We start from the raw sequence: 24,379 nt of genomic DNA on the forward strand, positions 1-24,379 counted from the left end.
ATCAGCACCAGCATGTAGACCAGATTTCTGGTTAAAGTGAATTGTATAATGTCTGTCTGCATCATCTTCCATCTGTTTCTCTTACCAACTCAATTGCATATGGCATTATGTGCCACTTCCATGCTGTGCTCTATTCTTTCACCATGTCTAGAAAGCAGGGAGAAGATATGGCATGTCAATGGCATTAGCCTGGTTTTTTTTTCTTGTACACAGCACCTGAGAGGATCTTTGAGATAAAGGGGAAGCTTTTGTTTTAATGTATATGTGAATTTTTTTGCAGTAGTCAGCTTTGTTAGGTAACGTTTTAACAACTAAAGATTGCTCTTGAAACAGGGTCATACAACAGCAACACCTCAATATCCCAAAATGAAAGAAAAAAAAAAAAAAGAAGAAAAGCTTCTGTGTCCTTTGCGAGGAAAGCAGGTTTGTAATAAAATCACAAAGAAGTGGTTTCATGGCTGATTCTGAAGCTGACAGTAGCCAGACATGGAGGGTTTTGAAAGTGACTGGGCTTTTTAGAAGCATTTGTTACTAAAAGACCTTGATCCAGTTCCTGCTGCCCTCTATCAAACAAACAGGAGCTCTCTGGCAGGACACCATGTGCTTACTCAAAAAACCCACAACAGCTGGAGACAGACACGTCAGAGAGCTGCGTGACACCAAACTGTGTGGACCTCTTGATTTATTTTTTAAGTGCTTTCCTCTGCAGCCCTACCGGAATCTGAAAAATCAGGCAGAGAGACAAATACACCATACTGCAATTTCTGCTTCTTCTAGCCGTGTGACAAACCCTTACCTGTGACACAGGCACGTCCCTTGCCGTTTTGTGGTATGTGTTGGCTGGTCCATGCAACAAGGACAGTTTGTGGTCTGGTAGTGGAATCTTTTGTAATGCAAAAGGAAGCAAATGCCAATTTTGTGCTGATAACATTAACAGCTCTTTAGCAGATGAGCTTTTTCTGGTTGTCTCCCAAGTTTTAGATTTTTCTTTCTCACACTTGACTCTTTAGCAACACACTGAGGACTTGAAGAGAGGTTATATTATTTTTATTAGCTTCCAGATAGGAAATCCCCGTGAGGAGGTTCACTTGATTGTAAACAAAAACAGAAAAGGAGATCTTCAAAACCTGGAAAAATCCTTGGTGAGGGGGGAAAATGCTGAAAACTGTTTATGTTCTGCCCTTATCACCATCGGTAGCATGACAGCTTTGTGTTCACTGCCCTGAAAAAGCAGTAGAACATAGATGCCAACATGATCAAATGACCTCAGCCTGGTGACCCGTAGCATGACCGGGATCAGACAGATGCACTTGGATGACTTTGTTCTGTACATGTTCCTCCCTGATGTCCTTCAGTGTTTGCCTTGTGTCAGACTGCGCTGGATTATTTTACCTTCTAGCAACAGTAAAATGTAAATAAAATTAAGCACAGAAATGTACGTTGGATGTGCCCACCAGCCACGCCGGAGGTGGGGCATTCAGCCGAGGATAATTAAGCCCCAGGGAACTAAGCTGTCCGATGTAGGCTACAAAAATGAGAGCTGGGATATTTAGCATAGTGGTGGTTTTGAGGTTTATTTTTTCTTGGTTTTGGGTTGCGTGTGGTGAGGTTTTGGGGGCTTTCTGTTTGTTTGAAGGCAAATTTTAGCATACTCCTCTGCTGGCTTACAGAAGTATTCGGGACATGTTTCTGGACTTTCACTTTGTTCTGCTTTGTCATTTTGTGTTGGCAGAGCACAGTACCCATCTGGCACAGCACTGCACTTTGCGCTATGAATCTGAATGCTGAACTTGCAGAAGACAATACAGTCTTAGGATACTTTTCATTGTAACACCTTTTTGTATTGTGTCTAGCCTAAAAGGGAAAAAAAAAGCAGCTATCATCAGTCTTGTATTTCCCTTTTTTCATTCAGAAATGAAATGTAATAAGTGAAAGTGTTTTTCATAAAGAGCACATATATGACAGAGTGCATTGTGCTTTTCTAAATTAAAAGGAAATATTTGAAACTAAACATGCCTGTTCTTGTAAATCCCTGTTGTCTAGCTTCTCTTTGGCGTTTGAAAGACATTTTGAAGGCAAAGGAACTCTTCCAGGAATATATTCAAAGCTATTTCACTTTTAATCTGCTAACGCTGCATTTTAAACCATTTAATATATATTTGAATGAACTAAATTATGTCCAGCATATACAAGTCAGAAATGACAAGGCAGTATATACAGATAGCGTATAGCTTTCCTTCCCCCTTCATTCATCCTGGGCCATCATCTGAGACAGGCACTAGGCTAAGACTGTTTCCTGCCTCTGTCTCAGACTTCCCTGTACGAACCAGAGCACAGCAGCCAAGTCCAGCTCCTCTCAGGCTTGCCTATGCTGACCAACTCCTGACTCTGCAAACAGGCAATTAAACAAATTAAGGACCAAAATGTATTTCCATCTGAATTGAGACCGTGTAAATACAAACTAATCTGTAACAGTGGGTTTAAAATATTTCTTAGCATGCATGCTGGAACAGTGGTAGGGGTGATTAGATGTGCGCATTTTAAGTATCCTCGTTTCTGTGTTTGAATGAAAACAGGAGAATTGGCCTCAGTGTGTCTGAAATGTACAGAGCAGAAATCGAAGGGCGGTATGCAAAGGTAGCTTAGAGATTTCCTTTACACACCTAGCTATTTTAGATGCTTTGCTAAAACATGTTTTCTACTTAAATGAACACTGTTCTGCCTCTCAGAGCCCCTCACGGGCTTTCGGCATCGTTTTTCCCTCACAGACAGGGTACTTCCGTCTGCCCTGAGGCACAATGTGGCTCGAAGGCACCTGCCTTTACCCAGGGGAGCCTTTATTTCTCCACCGGGACTCAGCAGACTCCATTTCCACTCACCTCAGCTCAGGGCTGGCTCCTTTTCTGGTTGATCCCCTTGAGATACCCACAACAGCAGCCAGCAGAGCGACAGAAACCCAAAGCCCTTGTGCTCTCCTGGTGTCTCTTGTTGTGGTTCTTGGGAAGCACGTCTAGCAGTGCTACTCCTCCCACCCCATGCCCTATCGGCGTGTTGCTGTTGTGGCTGTGTTCCCATTCTCTGGGGTGAGGCCTGGGGCAAGGGCAGCAGGATGGGGAAAAAGGATAGTGCTGCCAGTTTGGGGACCTGCCACCTGTGAACGCAGCATGCTGCGTCAGGGGACAACCCAACCCCAAAGCACACCTGGCTCCCCATGCCCGCTGCAAGCTCCCTGGATGCTGCTTCAACCAACATCACCACATCGTGTATCCACAAGGCGCTAGAAACCTCACAAGCAAAATCTCCCTTTTACCATAGCAGTGAGGATGAGCTGTGTGTTAGCCCCTCTGAAAGGGCTCCGGCACCAAGTTCGGGACTACCCTTCAGCGCTTGTCCCATGTCACACCGGCAGGCAGTGAAGCACAGAAGTGGTGTGGCATGCTTGAGGAGCTCATTCAAGATCTTTGATAGTTCACATCCTCCTTCTGCCAATTAATCTGTCTGACGCAGTGAGTGGAGCTAACAGGCCATTTTGTATTGGCCAAAGAGCTGTCCCAAAGTCTCAGTCCCTTGTCTGTCATACTTAGTTGTGGAAACTGTGGTGGTACAAACAGAAGTTCAGGTAATGCAGGATAAACAGAAGATGGCGTTGAACCCTTAAGGAAGAAAAGAATATTTTCGTTTACAGGTTACTGATAATAGTAACTCTGAGAAAATAAATTAAACATTCAGATCTTCCCCTGTCATTCATAGCCAGATTTATTCCTAAATAGAGTGTTTTCAAAATTTCCAGTGCCATTTCTCTCGATCATTAAAGTGTACCGTAGAATATAGTGACGATTTATTACACAGCTATAAAAGCAGTAGTAACCATTGTAAATGCAAACCTTCAGATGTTTCTTTGTCTATGCTTTAAATCCTTTTTTTTTCTTTTTTCTTTTTTTTTTTTTTTCCCATCACTACATCTAGTGAAACAGTGATTGTAGAAATCAGTAAGCAAGGAGCCACCTCCTCCAACAGCTGCCAATATCCTAGCCTGTTTTATACAGCAGACAGGATATATGCACAGGCTAAGATAAGTGGCCACCTCTAAAATACAGTTCTAGATACGTGCCAAACTGGCCAGTCGTATAGTCAGGAACAAAAGGCAGCTGTGCTGACCATCCGCATCTGAAACAACAGGGAAACATTTACTCTCATGGATGGATGCCCTTGTTTCAAGCAGAGCTGGGAAAACATTGTTATGCAACACTAATGCATACAGAAAAATGAATTTCTATACCTTTTGTGGTGGCTTTCCATGTCACTTGGAGCATTTGATCTGATCTGTACTCTGGCTGCCACAGCAAAATCTTGCTGCTATGGGTACCTGCATCTTGTCATATTGGTTCCAATCTTTAAAGGGCACCTGCCTCAGCACTTGTGAATTCCTGTCTGGCAATATCTGTGCGCTGAATTTGCAGTCTTCTTGTGAGCTCAGCTAATCAGTGAACAGCAAGAGCCCCAGGTGACGTATTTGACTAACTGGCAGCTAATCAAGCATGTTTGAATTTTGCATGTCACATATTGGCAGCAAACTGTTCACAACATATTCATAAAATATATTTTGACTTAAGAAATGCATTTCAGGCAATGCTCATCAGTTTACAGATCTGCAGGGTGCTGGAGTAGCTCGCATGTATCTGAAAGATTGTCTATTTATTTATTCATCCTATTTTATCTTTTTTTTAATTTTTTATTTCTTTTATCAAATGACACAATTTTTTTTCAAGGAGTTCCATGGTTAGAGTTCGTTATCAAAATGTTGTAGCTAACTGCTAGCAGCGTTCACTTTTTCATCATTTTATCTTCCTTTTTTTTTAGACAATCACTAATTACCATGTCTAAAAAGCTTCCTACTTTTGTCGTGTAGAATCAAATGGCGTAAGGAGTCAAAGCGTATGAAAATGGCTGCTGTGAGTATCGCACCATACGCACAGTGAAAATGGCAAGCAAAGGCTTTATGTTCATCTTGTGACAGGATTATTGAGTAATTAGTACAAGTTTACGTATTTTTATTAGGCAGGTAATTAGCAGCCAGAGAATACAGCGTTGTAGAGATGACCTAGATTTTATTATGGTGTTGTACCATTCAGAAACAGACCCAGTTTCTGAACTCCTTAGGTGTGCGGTTACACAATGGAATTGTCCTCCTAAAATACGTTTACAATTACCAGAATTGTGCATGCCACTGGGAAATTGCTCACACTAATTACCATCGTTAGCTACTTGAATACAAAATCTCTGCAAATGCTTGAGGAATTAGTCATAAAATGGATTCTCTTCCTTCAGGTCAGCTGTGTATGTATTTCTAAAGACTAGGGGACCAAGATTAAGCCTGTAATTAGGTTACAGATTTTTCTTTCATATACCTGCAAACATCCATGTGAGACTTACATTTAAAAATTGAAAATTTTGTTAGTATTTTAATTTGTTTACTTTGTAATACTTGGAGAATATTAAAGATATTCCAATAAAAATATCAAAGATTATCCATTGATTAACTGTTTCAAAAGAAGTATCCACAAAACAGCTTGTATCATATAAAAGGCATGGATCATTTTTGTGATTCACATCATTATAGGATGCCTCAGATTGTGAAGACAGCACTTAGCCAGCATTTTCAGAGGATAAAACGTTTCACAGGTGGAGGATTGTAGCTGCGTGTTATAACCTTTGCTAGCTGGCTCTAACCACATGTGGCAGGAGTACTACAGTTTGTGCACATTGCCTATGGGGTTTCATTTGTTTCTGATTACTTGTGCATCTCATCTGTCATTGGTATTGGAAAGTTGGGGAATGCTATTACTTCAGAAATACAACTGTGTCTTTTAAACATCTAATTTGACATCAAGGCACATAAAACTATTTCCCTAGCCTACGTTTTCTCAACTTTCATCTTAAAATAAAATCTAAAGCACATCAAACCTTACAAGGTGCCCCAAGTTCATCTGCCTACCCTGTTTGCCCGTACACCCTTGAAAGCTCCATGACAAGCAGCCCCATTACACGGGTACATACATGGGTGTCAGAGTCACAGCAGACTTGCAGAGGAACAACCCTTGAGAGGAGTAGAACCCCTACCCGTCCTACCAACTGCATTTCAAGAAGTGGATGTTCAGCTGATGTGTTTAGGATCATGCAGCCAGTCTCCGTTCTGTACCCCACTCCTGCTGAGACCTTTTAGATTTGATGAAATACCTGTTTTTTCTTTTTTTCCCAAACCTTCTAGGATATCCAGTGAACACTCGCCAAAGCTTCAGATCCGGAGCCACAGTTACCTGAGGGCAGTGAGCGAAGTCTCCATCAACAGGAGCCTGGACAGCCTGGACCCTGCAGGGCTGCTGACGTCCCCCAAGTTCCGCTCGCGCAACGAGAGCTACATGAGAGCCATGAGCACCATCAGTCAGGTGGGTGACACGCACCCGCGGTGGCCCAGAGAGCAGCTGCCGTGCTGGACACCGGCCGAGCCCTTGCCACAAAACAGACTCGATTTTGCTCTAAGTGGGATCAGGCTGTTGTATGCCACACGTTTGCAAAACTTTTTTAAGAAAACAGAAATGTTTTCACACCGTCTTGTTTTTGAGAGGGTAACATTTGATAGTGCCATAACCTGCCCTTTGCAAATGGATGAGTGGCACAACATGCAATTCATCTGATTTTTTATTTTTCTTTTCCAAAACCAGGTGCTCATCAACAGTGTCTATAAACAAGGTTCTCTTAAGGATCTTGTGCTTAGTACCTGCAATCAGATTTCTTTGAATGCCTCCAAAAAAAAACCATGTTCATTTGCTGAGTGAGACACTAAAGGAAAATTAAGTTCATAGTATTTTGCATTTTTATTAGAATTTTTAAAGCTTTTTTTATGCTATTGTGTACATTCTTAACCCCATACACCTCTGAACTTTTCACCTATGTAATACCAATGTTGCAGTACATATATGAAGTGCCAAGGTATTATTGCCCTGAAATTCTGTGAAATCTCTTCATGCTCATTCTAAAGTAGAAAAAAAAAAAATAAAGGCCGTTGTGACACATTGGCTTATGAGTTTTAGCATCATAAATAGCCTGTCCTTGCATACAACGTGTTTGTACAGTTGAATTGGTCAGGGACAGATCTGAAAGAAATGTAAAAGTGCCAGCACTCCACAGGGCAGTGGGCCAGTAGTTCATCTGCTAAATCCTGTAGCTCCTTGGTGTGGTTTTTGGCTTGTTTTCTTATGTGGATCGTTTGGATAAATCACTTGGATAAAAGAATTTTCTTACACTAGTCCAGAAGTGCAGCAGGGCAGGACTTGTGGTGCCAGATACTGGCCCCCTATTATTGGCATGTCAAGTCGTTGCAATGTCAGAAAAAGCACGTGACATCATTGATGCCAGGGCTTCAGCTGTGGCCATAACAAATACATGTGCCATTCAGAATGGAGCCGTAGTTTGAATTTCTGTGGTATTCTATATTTTGGCATTGCAACATATCCTATGTATTTTATACAATCCTATGTATTTTATAGTGAGGCACTTTGCATAGGGTATGGGCTGATGCTCTAGAAAGAGGCTCAGGATGTATCTAGGAGGAAACAGCACTGAAATTAAGGTCTCAGGGGCAATTATATGAACCATTGGTTAGGTTACATATTTAGCTGAACGCCTAACACTTACACAAAGCTGTCTGCCAAAGAGTGAGTGGTATTTGCCAATATGAAGAAGTTGGGTTTTTTTAAAAAAAGCGTTAATTCAGAGATATTTATTTGGGGATATGGCTGTTCTCCACCATTGTAGGCTTTTTCTTTATGATGTACTATCCACTACTCTTCCATGCTCTTTTAAGCAGTTTCCCTTTGGAAAAATATGTTCTACTCTTTGAGATTTCCCTTTTCATTTGTGTCTATAAATACTCAGCATAATGTTTTCCATAGTAAAATTCATCCTGGAAAAGAATTTCTAATGTTTTTTTTTTTTCCACCACCCTAACAGAATCTTATCTCCTCTTGTAATCTTGGCCTTTTGCATGCTTGAAAACTAACAAAATCCTCAAGAGATGATTTCCATGTGCGTGTTTCCTACAGTGATAATTACTGTGCTTTAATGCCAAGCTCAGGGCTCTATTCTCAGTTTAGAAGCACGAGCATCCATTACTATTTAAGCCGAGGTAGGTGGTTTCCAGGTTTGTAAGACCTGCAGCAAGGCCACGTGCTTTTGAATGGTCTTCAACCTGTGTGAGTGCGAGTCTCTGTCACCACCTAGTGTCTGCTCCACAAAGGGTCTAAGGGTTCCCTTGCATCTCTCGCTCTCAGCCAAAGGAGTCAGCCCAGAGATGCAGTTATACAAACATCTTTCCCCTGCAGCAAACCTGGTTCCCTTGTCAGCCTGCCCTTCCCAAAGCGTTTGTTACCACTTCTACTCTCGAGCTTCCCAGCCCTCAAGTCTATCACCATGGTTGCCTGTGGGTTGCATTGAATGTGTACTGGGGTTAAGCTGACCTGTTTTTTCCCTCTCCCTCCAAAGAGTGATGTTTGGTTTATGGTCATAGCGGCCAGAGGTTCAAACTCTGCTGTGGGCCCAGGGTGAGATAAACCAGATGCTGATATGAGGAATTCCAGCTTCCCACCACTCTTGGCAGGAACCAAGAGCCTAAACTCTGCTGATTCTCTGCCTAAGCCTCTGTCTCCCCTTTTTGTACATTTTTTTTCTCCCCCTAACAATTGTTGCTTTATAAAATGGGACATGTTTATGTGCCAGTCAACTGTTCTTCATGTGTGAGTGGATCTTCTAACAGATGTTGGCCATAGTGCTACTGTAGCTTGTTTGTACCAGGTAGGCTGGTGTATGGGATGTACTGAACCTGCCCGGTCTTTGCCTGCAGGTGAGTGAGATGGAGGTGAACGGTCAGTTCGAATCCGTCTGCGAGTCAGTGTTCAGCGAACTCGAGTCTCAGGCAGTGGAGGCACTGGATCTGCCCATGCCGGGCTGCTTCCGCATGAGGAGCCACAGCTACGTCAGAGCCATTGAGAAGGGCTGTTCCCAGGACGACGAGTGCATATCGCTGCGGTCCTCATCTCCCCCACGTACCACCACCACAGTGAGGACGATCCAGAGCAGTACTGGTGAGTAACAAAAAGGGAAATCCAGTGGTGGCAGAAAAGGAAGGTACCTTTCTGTGCAGTTCCATCAGATCAATGATGAGCTCTTCTCTGTCGGACACCAAACCCATAGAGAGTCTGTGTTTCACCATGGAGCTGGACAGACTAATCAGCCTAAAACTATGCACAGATCAAGGCTGATGCAGTTGTGGTGCCTCCTGCATCCAAGCTAATTTATTCTGGGCTAAACACACATAGAAGGGAAGTCCAAGGTCATGTCTCGTCTTGCTCTCCTCCCCAAAAGAGCCTTCTCAGTTTGGCAAGGCTGAACAAGAAGCCTCTGGGTTACCAGCTCTGCTGGCTCTTACCAGCAGAGGAGGGTCCCTCTGCTGAGTTTTTCTACAAAGATGAGGTGATCTTTGTCTTTTCTAAAAGTTACAAGTTATTGGATGTGTTGTTTAATGGCTCCGAGAGACTGTTACAGCTCTCTAGGCCATATCTCCGAGGCGGGAATGAAGAAGGGAAGATCTACTGGTCAAAACATGCATGTTGGCATCTTGCTGTTATTCTTTCTGCAGTTCTAACTGCTCAAGCCTTGCAGGAGAGAGAGGTTTCAGTCTAAATGTGAGACTTACAAACCTTCCTTTTAATGTTTGAGATTGCTTTTCTTTCGGAAATAACCATGGTGAATTCCAGATTCTGTCATCAAAATTAGAGCTTAAGGGGAAGAAAAAGCAAGTCAGAAACCAAAATCCAAATCTACGTCTCTCATTCGGGAAAGCAAGAGGCAGGAGCCGTTACATGTGTGTGCACTTCCCTGTGGGAGGATGAGAGGGGGCCTCTTTCTTTTGTCTTCTCTGCATTCATTCCACTGCTTTACACAAGCTTCATTTACTATTCGTGTACTATTCATATTCATGACTAATATTGACTGTCATAAGTATTTCACTGTCCCTACTATCTCTTTTCCCAGTTCTTTAATTTCTGTTTTCTGTACTGTAAACTTTTGCTTTTTTGTGTGTTATCTCACAGGTGCAGTTGTTTATACCTTGTAAGTCCCTTATCTCTCACTCCAGTCTGTTTTAAAGCTGCTTGTCGATTGGTTTATGTCATCAAAGGACACTTGAAATCCTTTCACCAAAAATGTTCATCTTAATTCATGATTTTTCTAAAAGTACAAGTTTAAGCACTGTTGGAAATACTTTGGCAGTACATCACACACATCAAAGCATTTTTAACAAATGCTGCAGAGCAGTTCTCATCTAAATCACTAATGCTTAAGAAATAGTATTCACATGACAAGACTTCTGCTATAAAAGCAGTTCTTGCATGCATGCAGGGTTTGCATCACACCAGAAAGACAGGATTTACATAAGGTGTGTGTTACTTCATTGTGTGGTATTAGCTTGTGTCAAATGTGTTCTGAGGCAAAAGCTGAAGGATGGGAGTTTTCAGGGATTTTTCAGTGTGCATTTGCCTTTGTTAGATCAAATTGGGTGTGCCAACGTGGTTTTTCAGTTCTTTGAGAATGGCTTTGTTAACACTTTTCGTTTATAAAAATAACCATAGTCATTAATACAGAAGAGAATAACTCTTTTTAAATTATCTTTCTATAAGAGGTTGTTTCTGTCACTTAGAAAAATGGTGCCTGTGTTTGAGGATGATGGTGTGTAAATGGAGAAGGTGGGCTGTATGTATCAGCCAAAAACACTAGAAAACCTGCAAGAGGAAAATAATTGTAAACTGTCTCTTGTTTATGCTCCTTTTTTGTAGTACAACCACAAACAGAGGCCTGGTCTCTTCTCTGGGCACCTGACTCTATTAAAAAGTTATATGAACAAAGCTATGTTATTGAAAAATATAATCCAGTGGGTTTATCTTGGGTTACTGCTTCTGTAGTCAGCCCCTTAAAATGCAGAGAGAGGAATGATTTGCAGCCCTCCCTTTGGACATCCATAGGAGCATTTAAAGACTGCTGTGAGTATCTGTTTTCTGCTGTGGGAATTTTACTGAGTTATCTTTCTTATTTTTAATTCTTGGGCTCCCAAGGGCCCATCCCTTGCGCTGGTAGCATTTCAGACAACTTGTCTCTTTTACTACCTGACTTATATACCTCTATCCGTTTAATGGGGATTAGAGCTGAATTAATTCCATCCAAAAGCATCTACCTTGACTACCTTGCTGTTGCCTGTGGCTGGCTCACAGAAGAGAAACACGAAAGGTATTGTGGATGGTATCTATTAATATCTCCTTCAATAAAATGGGAAATGGCACAACAGCTAGGCAGATGTGAAGAAAGGAGAACAGTATCTCAGACTTACCTCCACTGAGGTGATGTTTCAAATGCCTTTGTGGGAGACATAAGGGCAGTTATGATCTAAAATAGAGATTTAACATCCCCAAATGAGAGACCTGTCCTTCTGCCACAAAAACACCTCTGCCTGTTCTACCAAGCAAGGTTCCTTTCAGCAACACTAGCAGTTCCTTCAGGGACTTGGCTTTTTTCATTCATAATGCACAAAACTGATACTGGGAAATTCTTTGACTGTTGGAATCCCAAGAAAATGCCAACTTCACGATGATGGAAAACAAAACAGAGCTGCCTGTACACTGTGTTCAAAAATATTCCTCCAGAGCAATGACCCACAGCTTTCCAGGGCATCTGGATAAAAATATTAAGCAAGCACTATGGGCAAAAATCACACTGACCTCTGCCTGTTAGCTTATGCTATAGTGGTTGCAGCCTCAGGTTTTAATTCCCTTTTGCCACATAATGTTGGGGGTTTAGTTCTGAAATTAGGAATACGTGTCTAGTGACGTATCTGTTCAGTTCCTGAGGATGTGCTCAATCTAGCTATAAATCCGGTGCTAGCGTGCTAGCTGCGGCGCAGAGCTCAGCGGTGGGTGGCTGCCCAGCTGGTGGCCTCTGCAGCCTGCCCTGGTCTTGGTGCTGCTGCGGGGTGACTGCATCTGGCTGAAACCGAGCCCAAGTGTGAAAATGGGGCTGCAGACACAAACCTGTTGTCATTAATGGGTTGAAGTGTTGTACTGTGAGCGGGGAAAAAAAATCGTAACCTCACCAAAGTGAAGTTTCTGCATGTATCTGGGAGGCGAGTGCTTTGTCCGTAAGGCAATCTTGTACGTAAAATGATGATTTATCCTTGTTCTTAAATGAGGGAATTTGAAATGAAGAAGAGAAAATACCATCGTACCACTTTATATGGAAATAGAAATAAGTGCCATGTCACAACTTCATCATGCCTTGAAAGCTAAGCAGTTGAAAAGGTCCGTTCACCCTTGTATTTGTTCACTCAGCATCAGTCGTGCCCGCAGAGGCAACTGCACCCTGCACTGGCCAGGGCCCATCCCTGGGAGCAGGGCTGTGCAGGACGGGAGCTACAGCAGCTCTGAAGTGCTGGCATATGTTATACACCATAGCCTGCACTAAAAATTACCACCCATGTCATTTGGTCTCTTTGGAGGAATTTAATGAGCTGTGAGTTATTACATAATTTGATCCCAGGTTATTTGCAGATGCAACAACCATTGTAACTGAAACTCCTCAGCCAACAGATTCAGTCACTAAATAGGTAGCCTTTTAACAATTTCGAAAGTCTGTAAATCATTTCAATGAGCTTAAAGAATACAGTAGTTAAGAAGCAATGGAATTTTAAAGTAGTCTGAAGACCATCTTTCTCCAGCATTTCTTGTGTCTGTGTTTCTAAACGATGCCTGTGCAGCCATTCCTGTTCCTTGGCTGCAAACAAACCTTATGACATTGTGAGCGCTCAGGCATTAGCACATGCGGATGCAAATACATAATTGAGATTGGGTATGTTTAGTTTGAAAATGACCTCTCTGTAACAGAGCTCAAGTAGTAACATCAGGAAAAACTCTGCACTACGTTGCAGTAAGTATTTTCTCAGTATCTATGCTCTGTACAGTCAGATACACAGAAATATCAAAATTATCTGCAGCAATGCCATCTGGTGATTCTCAGCAATATTACACTTAAAATCAAAAGAAGCAAAAAATCCCAAGGAAATCAGCCGGTTAGAGAAGGACTGAGAGTTATCACAATATATGCTAATTATGGTGCTTCAGCTGAGCAAGCTGTTTTCCTTCCTTTCGTTGGAAAATCTGACCAAGAGGGGTCAGGTATTTTGTGGGAAAATCTCTATGGTGCTGCGTAGCCAATTAAAAAAAAAAAAAAAAAAAAAAAAAAGAAAGAAAGAAAAATGCAAACAGCTTTAAAAATAGACTTGTGCCAGCCAGAATTCAAAAATAAAATCAAATCCTGTGGAGAAGGAAGCTGTGACTGACTGCATGCCAGCTGTGTCCAAGCTCTTTTGGACTCCTCAGAACTGCCCTTTGAGAGACTGTTCTGTCTAAAAAGAAACAAGGAATTAGGATCTGAAATTTGATTTGTAGTTGAAGCTAGAATTGTTTCTGGATCTGTATCAAAATTAAGATATTTCAGTAGGTCTGAAGAAATATAACTAAGTTAAGGCCACCATGCAGATGTTGAACCTTAAAATAGATTTGAAGAGTGTAGAAAACTGTTTGACAAAGAATTTAAATGGTTCATTTCCTCTGTTTTCTTGAGTAATCCTGAAATGCAGTCTGCCGTTGGATCTGCTATCAAATTGCTTAAACCAGCACTTAAAAATGTTTTCCTTTACTAATGAGGAGCTGACCTTGGAGAAGAACACTGTTTCCAATCTCAGAGGCATCTAACTGTAGCTAGAGCAAGTTTCATCTTGTCCATCCCAGAAGTCAGTTTTATAAAAGTTAAGCTCCACGTCACACCAAAAACCCCCATGTTTATGAAGCCAGTGGAAGTTTTTAATGAGAGAAGGTCAAAACAGAGCTCTCACTGGAACATTTCTAACTGGCTTAAAGCATGATGCAAGGCAGTCATGCAAATTGCTCCAATAATAAGTGCCTGAGAAGGAGCAGGACTGAGTCATGAGAAAAAGTCAGCCGTGGAAAGGCTACCTAAATATTTAGCAGGTTGCACCAGGTCAGTTTGCACGTGGTGTAGTTCCTGAGAACAGGAAGTTTGATAAATTCCATTTTACCTTTTGGTTGTAAAGCCTGTATGTCCTGAAGACACATGGAACTTTGTGGCCTGAAACACAAGGATTATTGGAATAAAAATTGCACAGGCCTCTACTTTAAGAATATTTGGTGGTTACAGCTGTTTACAATTTAAGTGACGTTGGGTAGGGGAATGTATTACATTGTCTTCCTCCCTGGTTCCAACTCTTTTCTCTATGTGATTATGAATATTGAATTTAAACTGTTTGATCCTATCTGAGACAACCTGTGGCATTCACCCTGGAGCTTGGTTGTTTTGGTTTCTTTATGACAAGTCCTCTTTCCCTGACAGCACTTCAGGAAATTGCTCAGTCATTGCAATTTCAGGTAAGGCTCAAGGCAACATGCTGAGCATAACCGTAAGCACAAGGGCAAGCAAAAGCTCAGAACTTCCTAAAGAGAAAGGGTGAGAGAAGGACCTTGTTTTATAGGGTATGGCCTATCTTTTTGTCCACCTGTGAAAATGTAAAGCTTAGAGGAGTTAAAAGTGGTCTCCAAAGTTATAAATGTGTTTCAAATGCAGGAAATTAAAGACTTGTAATACCCTTTGGTATTCAATCTTTGCTTACTATTCTTAACTCTTCATTTGCTCAATATGCTTCTAAACGTTTGGGCTAAGGCTCTTAGTGAGTTAAGAGTATGAGAAAGATCTTAATCATTCAAAACTGTGATCTTAAAATGTCTGAAGGAATGTGGTTTTCTACTTTGCAAATACTTCCAGAAGCACAGAACAACTCTGCTGTTTTGTTCAGATAGTGCTTGTGTGGTTGACTTCAGTTGTCCGAACGACTTGGACATCTCCAAGGCTGAAAATGGGTACATCACACTCCAGCCCCACTAACTCTCTCATGCTGGGGAGTGCCACACTGGGCACAGACCTGAGATGTGGTCTCACCAGCACTACACCTCCTCAAACTGACAGCTGTGCTTTGCCAAAGACTGCCTGGCATGCAGTCAGCTGTCCTGAGTGCAAGGGTACACCGCAGACTGCTGCTCAGCCTGCTGCTCTGCAGGACCCCATGGGCCTTTTCTGGTGCTGGGAATAGGATGGCCATCAGGCCTGTAAATTTGACAGTCTCAAATGAAACAGGAAAAAAACGTGATTTTTCAGAAGGAGATCTTTAGCAGAAATCTGTATCGTTCGATGAAAAGAACTCTTAAGGAGATTGTTTATCTAGTGGCAGCACAAATAAAGAGGATGTAGTAATTAGTTACATAAAATGTAATGTTTCATTATTTATCAGTCTCTTATTGATTTCTTTACAGAGATGAAAAGTTGTATGGAAGCCCTTTGCATATGTCTGTGTGGAATGCGGCTAAATGTATTCTTCCATTAATTCATTTCCTTTGATTATACTGCACACACTGATCAGACTTATATAGTTCTCCTAAAGGAGTACAGATCACATTTGGATTTGAGCTATGCTTTTGCTTCACACTAGGTATGTCTGTTATCAGATACCGTGCTGTCTGGAGATTGTTGTAGGAGTGTCCAGGGGCCCAGTTAGGTGGAGACACCTTGGTGCATGAATGCAGTGAGACAGCCCTGGTCCCACAGTTGTGCCCCCACTCCTGCTGAAGTACCCATTCTCAGTGTAGGTACCTCTGATGGAGCCTGCAGCCATGTCTGTCTGAGCATATCAAAGCGCCTGAATGTCCAGCACCTAGCTGAGGCGAAATACCGCTTGATTTACTGTAACAAAGGTACAGGAGGGTATTACAGGCAAAATAGTGATTTGAAGGTTGCTGTGTTGACTGAGCACTGCATGCCTCAAGTCTCATTAGCTGAGAATTAACTGTTTTCTAAGCCTATAAACAAACATGAAACCTCAGTGATTTTGCCACAATCCAGGAAGCAGTGGCTAAATCAACCGTCTCTTCTGCTCTTTGCTGCAAGGTAAGTCTACCCTTTGCCGTCAAGCTTGGGCTGGCTGACAGGTCTTCCTCAGGTAGAGGCAGCAGTTTAGTTCAGGTCTGGTGTCCTAACAGTGTGCTCAGGTGCAGGGCGAGGCTGATGTGACCTCAACAGCTCTGACTCGGCAGCCTCGTGTATCTGCGGTTTTGGGGACAATGTATTCTGACTTGCAGGCAGGAGTAGGAAGCAACCCCCTTTGAAATAATGCCTGGAATCACACTGCAAGGAAGCAGGTTTCCCGTAGCAGTGCTGGCTTGTAATTGCAACCTACCGGTAGAATGGGCAGCAGAATATAAAATAAAACCACGGTCCGTTTCCACTTGCAAATTGTGGGAGGGCAGTATAACCTTTATCCAAAATTGTTGTTCTCAGGGACTGGTCATTGATCTAAAAGAACAGAACTCTGGGCATCAGGAATACATTGGCCCTCAGCTAAGATGCCAATAACAAGTGAAGGGCAAATAATTCCATCTTCACTTTATGGAGAAATACAACAAAGACCTGAGTCTTTTCTTTGTTCTGGCTTATTTCCAGTGCAGTGTTTTTGTGGTGGCAGTAACCAAAATGAGCTGAATCAGTAAGCTGAAGACATGCCCCAATTTATATAATGCGATCACATTTTCAGTAATAATTCCTGCCATTTTCCTAAAATAGACTAGTGTGGTGGCTTTTAACTACAGTTGTCTTTTGGGAAGCTAGGCTTAGGCCTCTTTCCTGAAGGGCCTATGCTTAATTAATACCTCCAGTGTGCAAAAATAGTTCAGGTTGTTCCTTTTAGTGCGTGCTGCTGTCCAGGCTTCAGCAATGTGTTGCCACCCGCCCGCAGCAAGTTCCATGTCATTTCTTTAAGGCAAATGTGACTATTGTGGTTGTCCTCAGGTATAATAATTACAAAGCTGTCTTGAGCCATAGCATTTTCCAAGAAGTTACAGAGAAGATATTTGGTGATGGTGGACTTTTTAAAGTGACTGAGTGATTTTGGATTTTCAAAAAACTAAGTAAGAGTTTTTAATAAGTGGGTTTAATGAGTACAGCTCTGCAGGGCCCCTCTTGCGCTACAGCAATTTGTTTGGAGCCGTTATATTTCATCACGTCAGTAATTCCCATTTCAGAGCTCAGATATGATGCATTAGGTACTGGATCCAGTAAATAATTGCACATTTTCATGCTTCCTAAATATGTGTTTATACAACAGTCTATCAGTAATTGGCTCTTTGAAGCTATGGTGGACTATGGGGTGCGTATATTATTAACCACTTTTTGAAACAGAGGCTGCCTTTTTTCTGTAGTAATACCACAGATAAACCCAAAGGAAATATGGCAGCAAAGAAATGTATACTTTAAAAAAAATTAGAGAAGCTTAGAAGTATACACAGAGATGTGATTCACTCTTTTTATTTCTTGCTGTTACACTGATCTTACTGCGCTGCTTCTTACAGTGCTCAATAACAAAGCACGATACAACTCAAACACTGGGATCTGGAGAACGCCTAATGTTATTTTGCAAAGGCGGACAGTCTAGCTGCCATCACAGTCTAATAGTCTGTTTTATCAAAGCGACACTGTGGGCAGATGCTGGTAATCTGTTCTAATGCCACAACCTTTGTCTGGCCTCTCGAGGGGGAAATGGATATATTGGTCTTTGGAAATTGTTTTCCCTTACTGAGTTTGGCTTTGGTCAGATGGGAGAGCGCTAAATTGCATTCCACTTAAAATGCAGTAAGCCATCTGAGCAGAACAATTCCTAGTTGCTTTGATCAAGGATTTGAGCTAAGCTACCAGAGGAGAAAAAAAACCCAACAAAACCCAAAAAACAATAAATAATATCACAGAACTTGCTTCTGTGACAGATCTCTTGCTTGTTCTGTTGAGAAAGACACCTACTTTTTGTCTCTGCGCAGTCGAGACGGTGGTGGCTTGATAACCATTCTCTTTGCTGTAATGATTTTTCAAATTAATTCTGTCTTTAGCTAGAGTAAAATGTAGATCTGTATCCCTCTGGGAAGGTTTATATGGAAGTCAGAACACTGTAACAGTATAACAAAATAAATGCTGGCAGACTCTTTCTTTGTTTAAATGAAGCCAGCTCTTTATGTTTTGAAATTCCTTGCTCTCAATTTCTTTAACTCTCTTCTCCTGTACTTTGCTAAGAGTCAAATAAAATGATGTACATCTGTAGCAGAAAAAAGCCAGGGTCTTAGTAGAGCAAAACCAAATAAGCTATGAATAAAACCCAACCCATCCATGAACTACTAGCCCCGTTCTGACTACCTCAGGAAGCCTTGAGAAAATCTGCCGCTTTCCGTTTTGTGTGAAGGGTAGTTTGCACCCAGGTGACAGAATCAGCTGTCGCCTGGTGCTGTGGCCTTACCTGTCTCACCTCACACCGTTCCCTGAACTTCATATGACATTTTACCATTTGCCTCTTCTTAAAGAAAAAAAAAAAGGGAAGAAGGGGAAGAAGGTACTCAGAGAGATGGATGTGGGGTGAGAGGAAGTATTGCATCTGTATTGGAAGCTCTGATGGCATGGTTTGCAAGGCTGCATGCTCTGATCTAGATGAAGTCAAGTATTGTCTTGTTACATACTTCCAAGGGAGCTGGCTCTGTCCTTGTATGTATTGCTTTATGCCATCTCTTTCTGAGATGTTGCTGTGGAGAAGTTAGATCATGTTAAAAGTGATACTAATGCACAGCTAAAACCAAAATGCTTATTCTCTTTTCAGAAAAAGGGAGAAAAATAAGGGCAAGACGTCATTAACATAAGATTTCCAATACCAACAGTCACCCTTCTGAAATATCCCTCTAGGACTTTATCCACAGCTGAAAAGCTGCATCACGTTCACCCAAATGTGTACAGTGTCGGTCTGTGTCAATGGGCAGCTGTGTTTCACCTCATGCCAGCGACTGCGAGGCTAATGCTTGAACAGGCACTCCTTGTCTACATGGACTCTGCAGGCTGCGGCCCATCAACCTCTGTTCTGGTGTCGCATACTTCCGCAGATTACCCGTGGCATTATGCATGAGAACACCCTCCCATAATCTGGTTTACCTTCCCAGACATCCCCCTTTCTGGGCTGCACACGTGTGCTGCAGCCCTGAGAGCCTTTTCCTGTTTCTGTCAGTGCTTACCGAGAATGTAACGTGTGTAGGTATCTCCCTGGTGGAGAGTATGTATGACTTAGTTGAGAAGGCTCACACTGAGTACAAAGTTTGGTCTTATGTCCTGTGAGCTTGAGTGGGATGGTTGACTAACAGCTCTAGGGTGAAGGGGTACTGAGGCTGAAAGCATGTGGGTGGGGTTTATTTTATTTAATAAGATGTAATAGCCCACCCTACAGGTGACATGCACCAATGGAGAAAATACGTATCTGTAAATAAGTAGGAGTTAAAGCAGTTTTTACTCTAATATTATACTCTTTTCCCTAATTCAGCGTACCTCCTTTCATTGAAGAGAAAAGAGTTTTATGGTTAAGAAAAAAAAAAAAAAAAAGTGAGAAGTGACAAAAGGGGAGGGGAAAAGGACAAGGAAGAAACAGATTTTGAGTAGCAAAATTAGTCCAGAACAGTTTTATAAAACAGAAATGTGTCCTGCACTTCAAAAGTCATTAATTTCAACAAAATACAGAATCAGTAACACCTTTCCCTGTGTGAATAGTTGATGGTGAGAAATAGGTGCATAGAGCTTTTAACCTGAGTTTGTCCAAAAAGCTCTTCATTCCTTCATCACTTGTGACTGGGTGTGTAGACTAGATGGAGATGGTGTGGTATCTAGCACATTTTATTGATGCTGTTTGATCCCCCAGTGTACCCAGGTTTTAACACTTATTTTATAACATGTTTTCTGGTTGTGATAAGTCTCCAGTTTCCCTGCAGGCAGAAGATATAGAGGGATATGAGATGGTCATCAAATTAATGGTGTCCAGAATCCCTTTATTGCATTCAAAAGGCTGGCAAAACTAGTGAATGGGAAATAATGAACATGACAGATAAGAGTAGGCACTGGATAGAAAGCTTAAATAGCTGTGGGAATTTGTGGAACTGCAGCAGCAGTGTTGGAATTTCATCAAGTGAAGGGTAATGCTTTCCCTTATCTGTTTTGCAGATACATTTTTTAATATTTTAAGTACAATATTGCAGCTCAGAGCAGTCTGTTAAGCTGCAAAAGCGAGACAGATCTTTCTTTTCCTGCAAACTTTGCTTGTTGAGGGTCTAAATGTAAGAGGTGCTGAGTGTCCTCAGCTGCCAGCATCATAGAACCAGCTCATAATTTCCATATGCCTGGCGTCACAGAAACATCTGGCTCCTCTGTTTCAGTGCAGGTGCCTTTATAGCGAGAAGAGTCTGGGTCAGGCGCATGAATCTGTTGGAATCCAGTTTATGATTTTTTTTAGAAGATACAAATGTAAGCATTTCTAGTCCTTTTTCTGTCAAAAGATTAAATTGTGCAACCAGATCCTAGGGAATATTACAGAAATGGCTTGCAAAACATAATTTCTGGGGAGTATTTTCAAGTGCTGGGTTGTTTTTTCCACTATGCTGCTAGAAAAGTTGAGATCCTGGGAAATGTCAGTGAGGTAAATATTTACACTTTCCCAATGCTGTAGTAGGAGACAAATTTGCAGCACAAGAAAAACTGATTTTTTCTCAATGTCAAGATTGTTTCTGTAACATTCATAAATGAAAAAGACAGAAGGGGCGTCTGTATCGTTCTTTCCACCACCACAATTAGCAAGGAGACCATGCTCAGTAGAATGAAATGGAGCAATACTGGGTGCCTTGCATCTGTTGCCTATAAATTCATATCATGAATTGACCACTGCCACCATATTTCATGTGCATGTGCTACGCGATGATAAAAAAAGACAACTCATTGCAAAACTAGCACGACCCCATTAAAGAGATTATTTCTATTTGCACTGCAATCATGTGTGCAAATACCCTGCAAACCATCTGTGTTTTCTCCTCCTCAACACATTGTTTGGTACATGCGTGTCCTTTGCATCCCCTTTGAAGAGCTGGCAAAAAACTTAACTTTGCCAGCTACTGCTGATGAGGAGAGGAAGCCTTACTCCATCTTTAGACTCTCCAGCGTGCATGGGGAGGAGTCAAGGACTCTTTTTGGGGTGGCATTCCGGCCAATGCCTATGCAGAAGCACAAAGAAGAAAGTCTTTTCATCCCAAACCAGAACCTGTGTAATTGCAAAATAATGCCAACTGCTGTCACTAATCTCCAAAAATAAACACCGTGGTTGTCGAGCCACATCAGTGTAGTAATTTGAAACATGTAACATTAACCATGGGTGCAGGATTAGGCATACCCACCTGGTCTAGGCTTCCTGTTTCAAAAAACACTTTTTCTCGCTTTCAACATGATACTAACTTCTTTGGGGCTTGAGGCATTGTCAGCTCCTAACACTGAAGTGCACTGGCTGCACTGGCATCATCTGGCACAATCTTTTGTGACTTTTTTCTCCTGAAAAGTCTGTTATTGTTATTGGAGCATGACATTATGCTTCTTAGGAGAGGGAAAGAAGCCCAGGGAAATTATTAATTCAAGCTGTCAGCAATATCTAGCTCATTCGTATTGTTATGAAAAACATTTCACTTGTAAAATAAAACTGGTGCATGTTTGCTTTTTGATAACATAGCAGGAAGAAGTGGGTATCTTTCTGCTGGGGCAGTTTAAATCCAAATTAGCCTTCATCTTCCTTTGAGTGCAATAAGTTACAAAATCATGGTTTTTCATCAAATAGGGAAAGTGTTGCATTTCTCAAATCGCTTAAGTGAAAAGAAGTTCACGTTGCAAAAGTGGAAATGTCATTAAATAATTTTGTAGGACAAGGCCTGCAAATGCTTCATGTGCTGCCAATGCACAAGTCATCTGCCAGTCAACTTTCCGCTGTTCACTTTAGCTGCTTTCCTGATTCTTATCAGTTTGTCTGCTTAAAATGTGTTTTTGTAAGGAACTTTTAATTTCATGCACTTTGATTCATCTTTACTCTCACTACAGATTTCTGATTCTATCTCCACTGAATCCGTATTTTACTGCTCGCTGATGTTAAAGGCAACTGGCATGTCTTCTCCTAGACTTGTATTTACACTGTGATTTCTCTGGCTCAGTCCCTGGTGACTCCCCACAATAATCAAGCCTGAGCTGTTTGCCATGCTTGGCAGAAGTGCTCGGTTAATGAAGATTTGTTCAGGGACAAGCTGAAGCTAATGGGGTAGCTCATTTACTCAATAAAAACTGCTGTTTAGGAAACTATATCTAATGACCCCATGACACTCATGTCAGTCACCATTTTTCCTAGGCCATTTATTCTGATTTTTACAAATAATGGCTTTCCAACCATTCTGTAATACTGCTTTGGAGAAAACCAATGCTGTATCCATACTTACGTTTATGCCACAGATTTTTATCTTTCACATTTTCCTGCCTGTGAAAAATGTAGCTGTCTTTTAGTTTGCCAGCCAGCAACACCTCCAGCAGTCGGATAACAGACTTTTCAACTGACATTTTCACAAAAATTGAGGAACTACCATCCAGTAGTGCATAACTATATATTCTGAGATAGTCTAAAGGTGTACTGCTGTCTGCCCCCATATCTTGAAGATGTGAATTAGAATATATAAAAATTATATGGCATAAAAATATTTGCTGCATCTTGGCTGGTGGTATGTACAGAATAAATAAAGGCATTTCTAGGGAAGAGCTGCCAGACAGTGTCCCAGATGCCCCTTGCCCATTGGTTAAGGCATATATATAGCTGAAGCTGTTGTCTGAAGGCCTTTAATTGAATTTCCACCTGTACAGCCACCTCTCGAATACAGCTTTCTCTGGAATAGTATCCGTTAAAGCCCTATTTTATATCTGCTAAAAACATTATTGCATAATGTTACTGGTCTGCAACTCTCCCCACTGTGCACATACATATTAATCAGTCGTGGCTGTAACAGTCATTTCCTCTAAATTTTGCCTATATGTTAATTTTCTGGTTTCTGGTTGCACCCTTCTGGTCAGCATGAAGGGGAATTTTGTGCATCCACAGTCAAATGTGCTGTTGGACAAACTGGGCAGCTTCAGCAGAGAAGTGTCATTCCTGGCTGGAGAAAGGGAGTGGGTTACATGGGAGGCTGCAGGAAGCAAAGAGATGATAGTGTCACAGTGCTGACGACTTGAGAGATTTTTCTGGGCCCGTGCTAGTAAATCAGATTTTCTTTTTCCTTCTTTTCTTTTTTATGTTTTAATTACTGGTTATTTTGACAGTTAGAATTACAGTGAGGCCATCTCTGCAGACTGGGTACGGGTGGCTTTTAGTAATACTGCAGCGAAGATCACCTACCCAGTCATGAGCTGTAAAATCATCGTGTTTTCAACATTTATAATAAAATAAATGGGGAGAATTAGCAGAGCAGACTGCATTTAAGGAAAGATCATTGCTAGATTATCTAGAGGGACACTGAACACGGTGGGGTTTCTTTCTTACTCTTTTTAACCATATATAATTGTCTTTCAGAGAAGCTGTCCCTTTTCATAGCTTCTTGCTTTTGTTTGCTTTTTCCTTTGATTCCGTTTTATGTTGCTAATTTGAATGATTGTGTAATGGCTTCTGATTTGGGGAAAGGGGAAGCACTGGGAAGTTTTCCACTTGTATAGCAGCGCTCACCGTTCCTGTTACCTAACGCAGCTGTTAGCCTACGGGCCCCCAATGCCAACCTGTCACAGTTTCGTTGTTGCTGTGTCACTGCACTCAGTGGCATTAAGGGCAATCCCTCCTCCTCGTTAGGCTACGTAGCTTACTCCCTGTGTGTCTTAATGAGTCATTTGTATCTTCTCCAAATTAATATTTCATCTTATTAGTACTGTCTCTGCTTGAATTAGGTAGAAATGAGAAAGCTGTGCTCCAAGCCACGAGTTCCTTGCATAAACAGAAGCTTGCAGTCAGAGAAGTCCTGTTGTGTTAGTAAAAACACAAGAATTTGATTCACAGCGATGTGATCGCTCTTGCGATGGGGCAGAGTACAGGTCATGGTAGCAGTGAACCATTGCAAAGAGGTTGCCTTACAAGAATAGTATTTGAGACTTTAGAGGCTTTTGGCATTGCAATTTGCCAGGGATGAATGCATGTGTGAAATTCAATTATTTTACTTCTTGAAATGAAAACTTCTGTTAAACAGAAGCTAGGGGCTATTGCATAAGTGCTGGTAAGGCAATCCCAATACATCCTTCTACTGTCTAACCTTTA

General features: G+C 41.6%; 1 protein-coding gene across 1 annotated transcript in view; it reads left to right on the forward strand.

The window, feature by feature from the left end:
* The window catches only part of DLGAP1 (DLG associated protein 1), a 138,665-nt gene that overhangs the window by 36,322 nt on the left and 77,964 nt on the right, over window positions 1-24,379 (forward strand). Inside the window, 2 exon segments of the mRNA XM_086472754.1 lie at window positions 6,269-6,446; window positions 8,900-9,140. Coding sequence (XP_086328880.1) covers window positions 6,269-6,446; window positions 8,900-9,140 — 419 coding nt within the window.

This window comes from Leptosomus discolor, chromosome 13 (genome assembly GCF_034619465.1).
Source record: "Leptosomus discolor isolate bLepDis1 chromosome 13, bLepDis1.hap2, whole genome shotgun sequence".
Classification (NCBI taxonomy): Eukaryota; Metazoa; Chordata; class Aves; order Leptosomiformes; family Leptosomidae; genus Leptosomus; species Leptosomus discolor.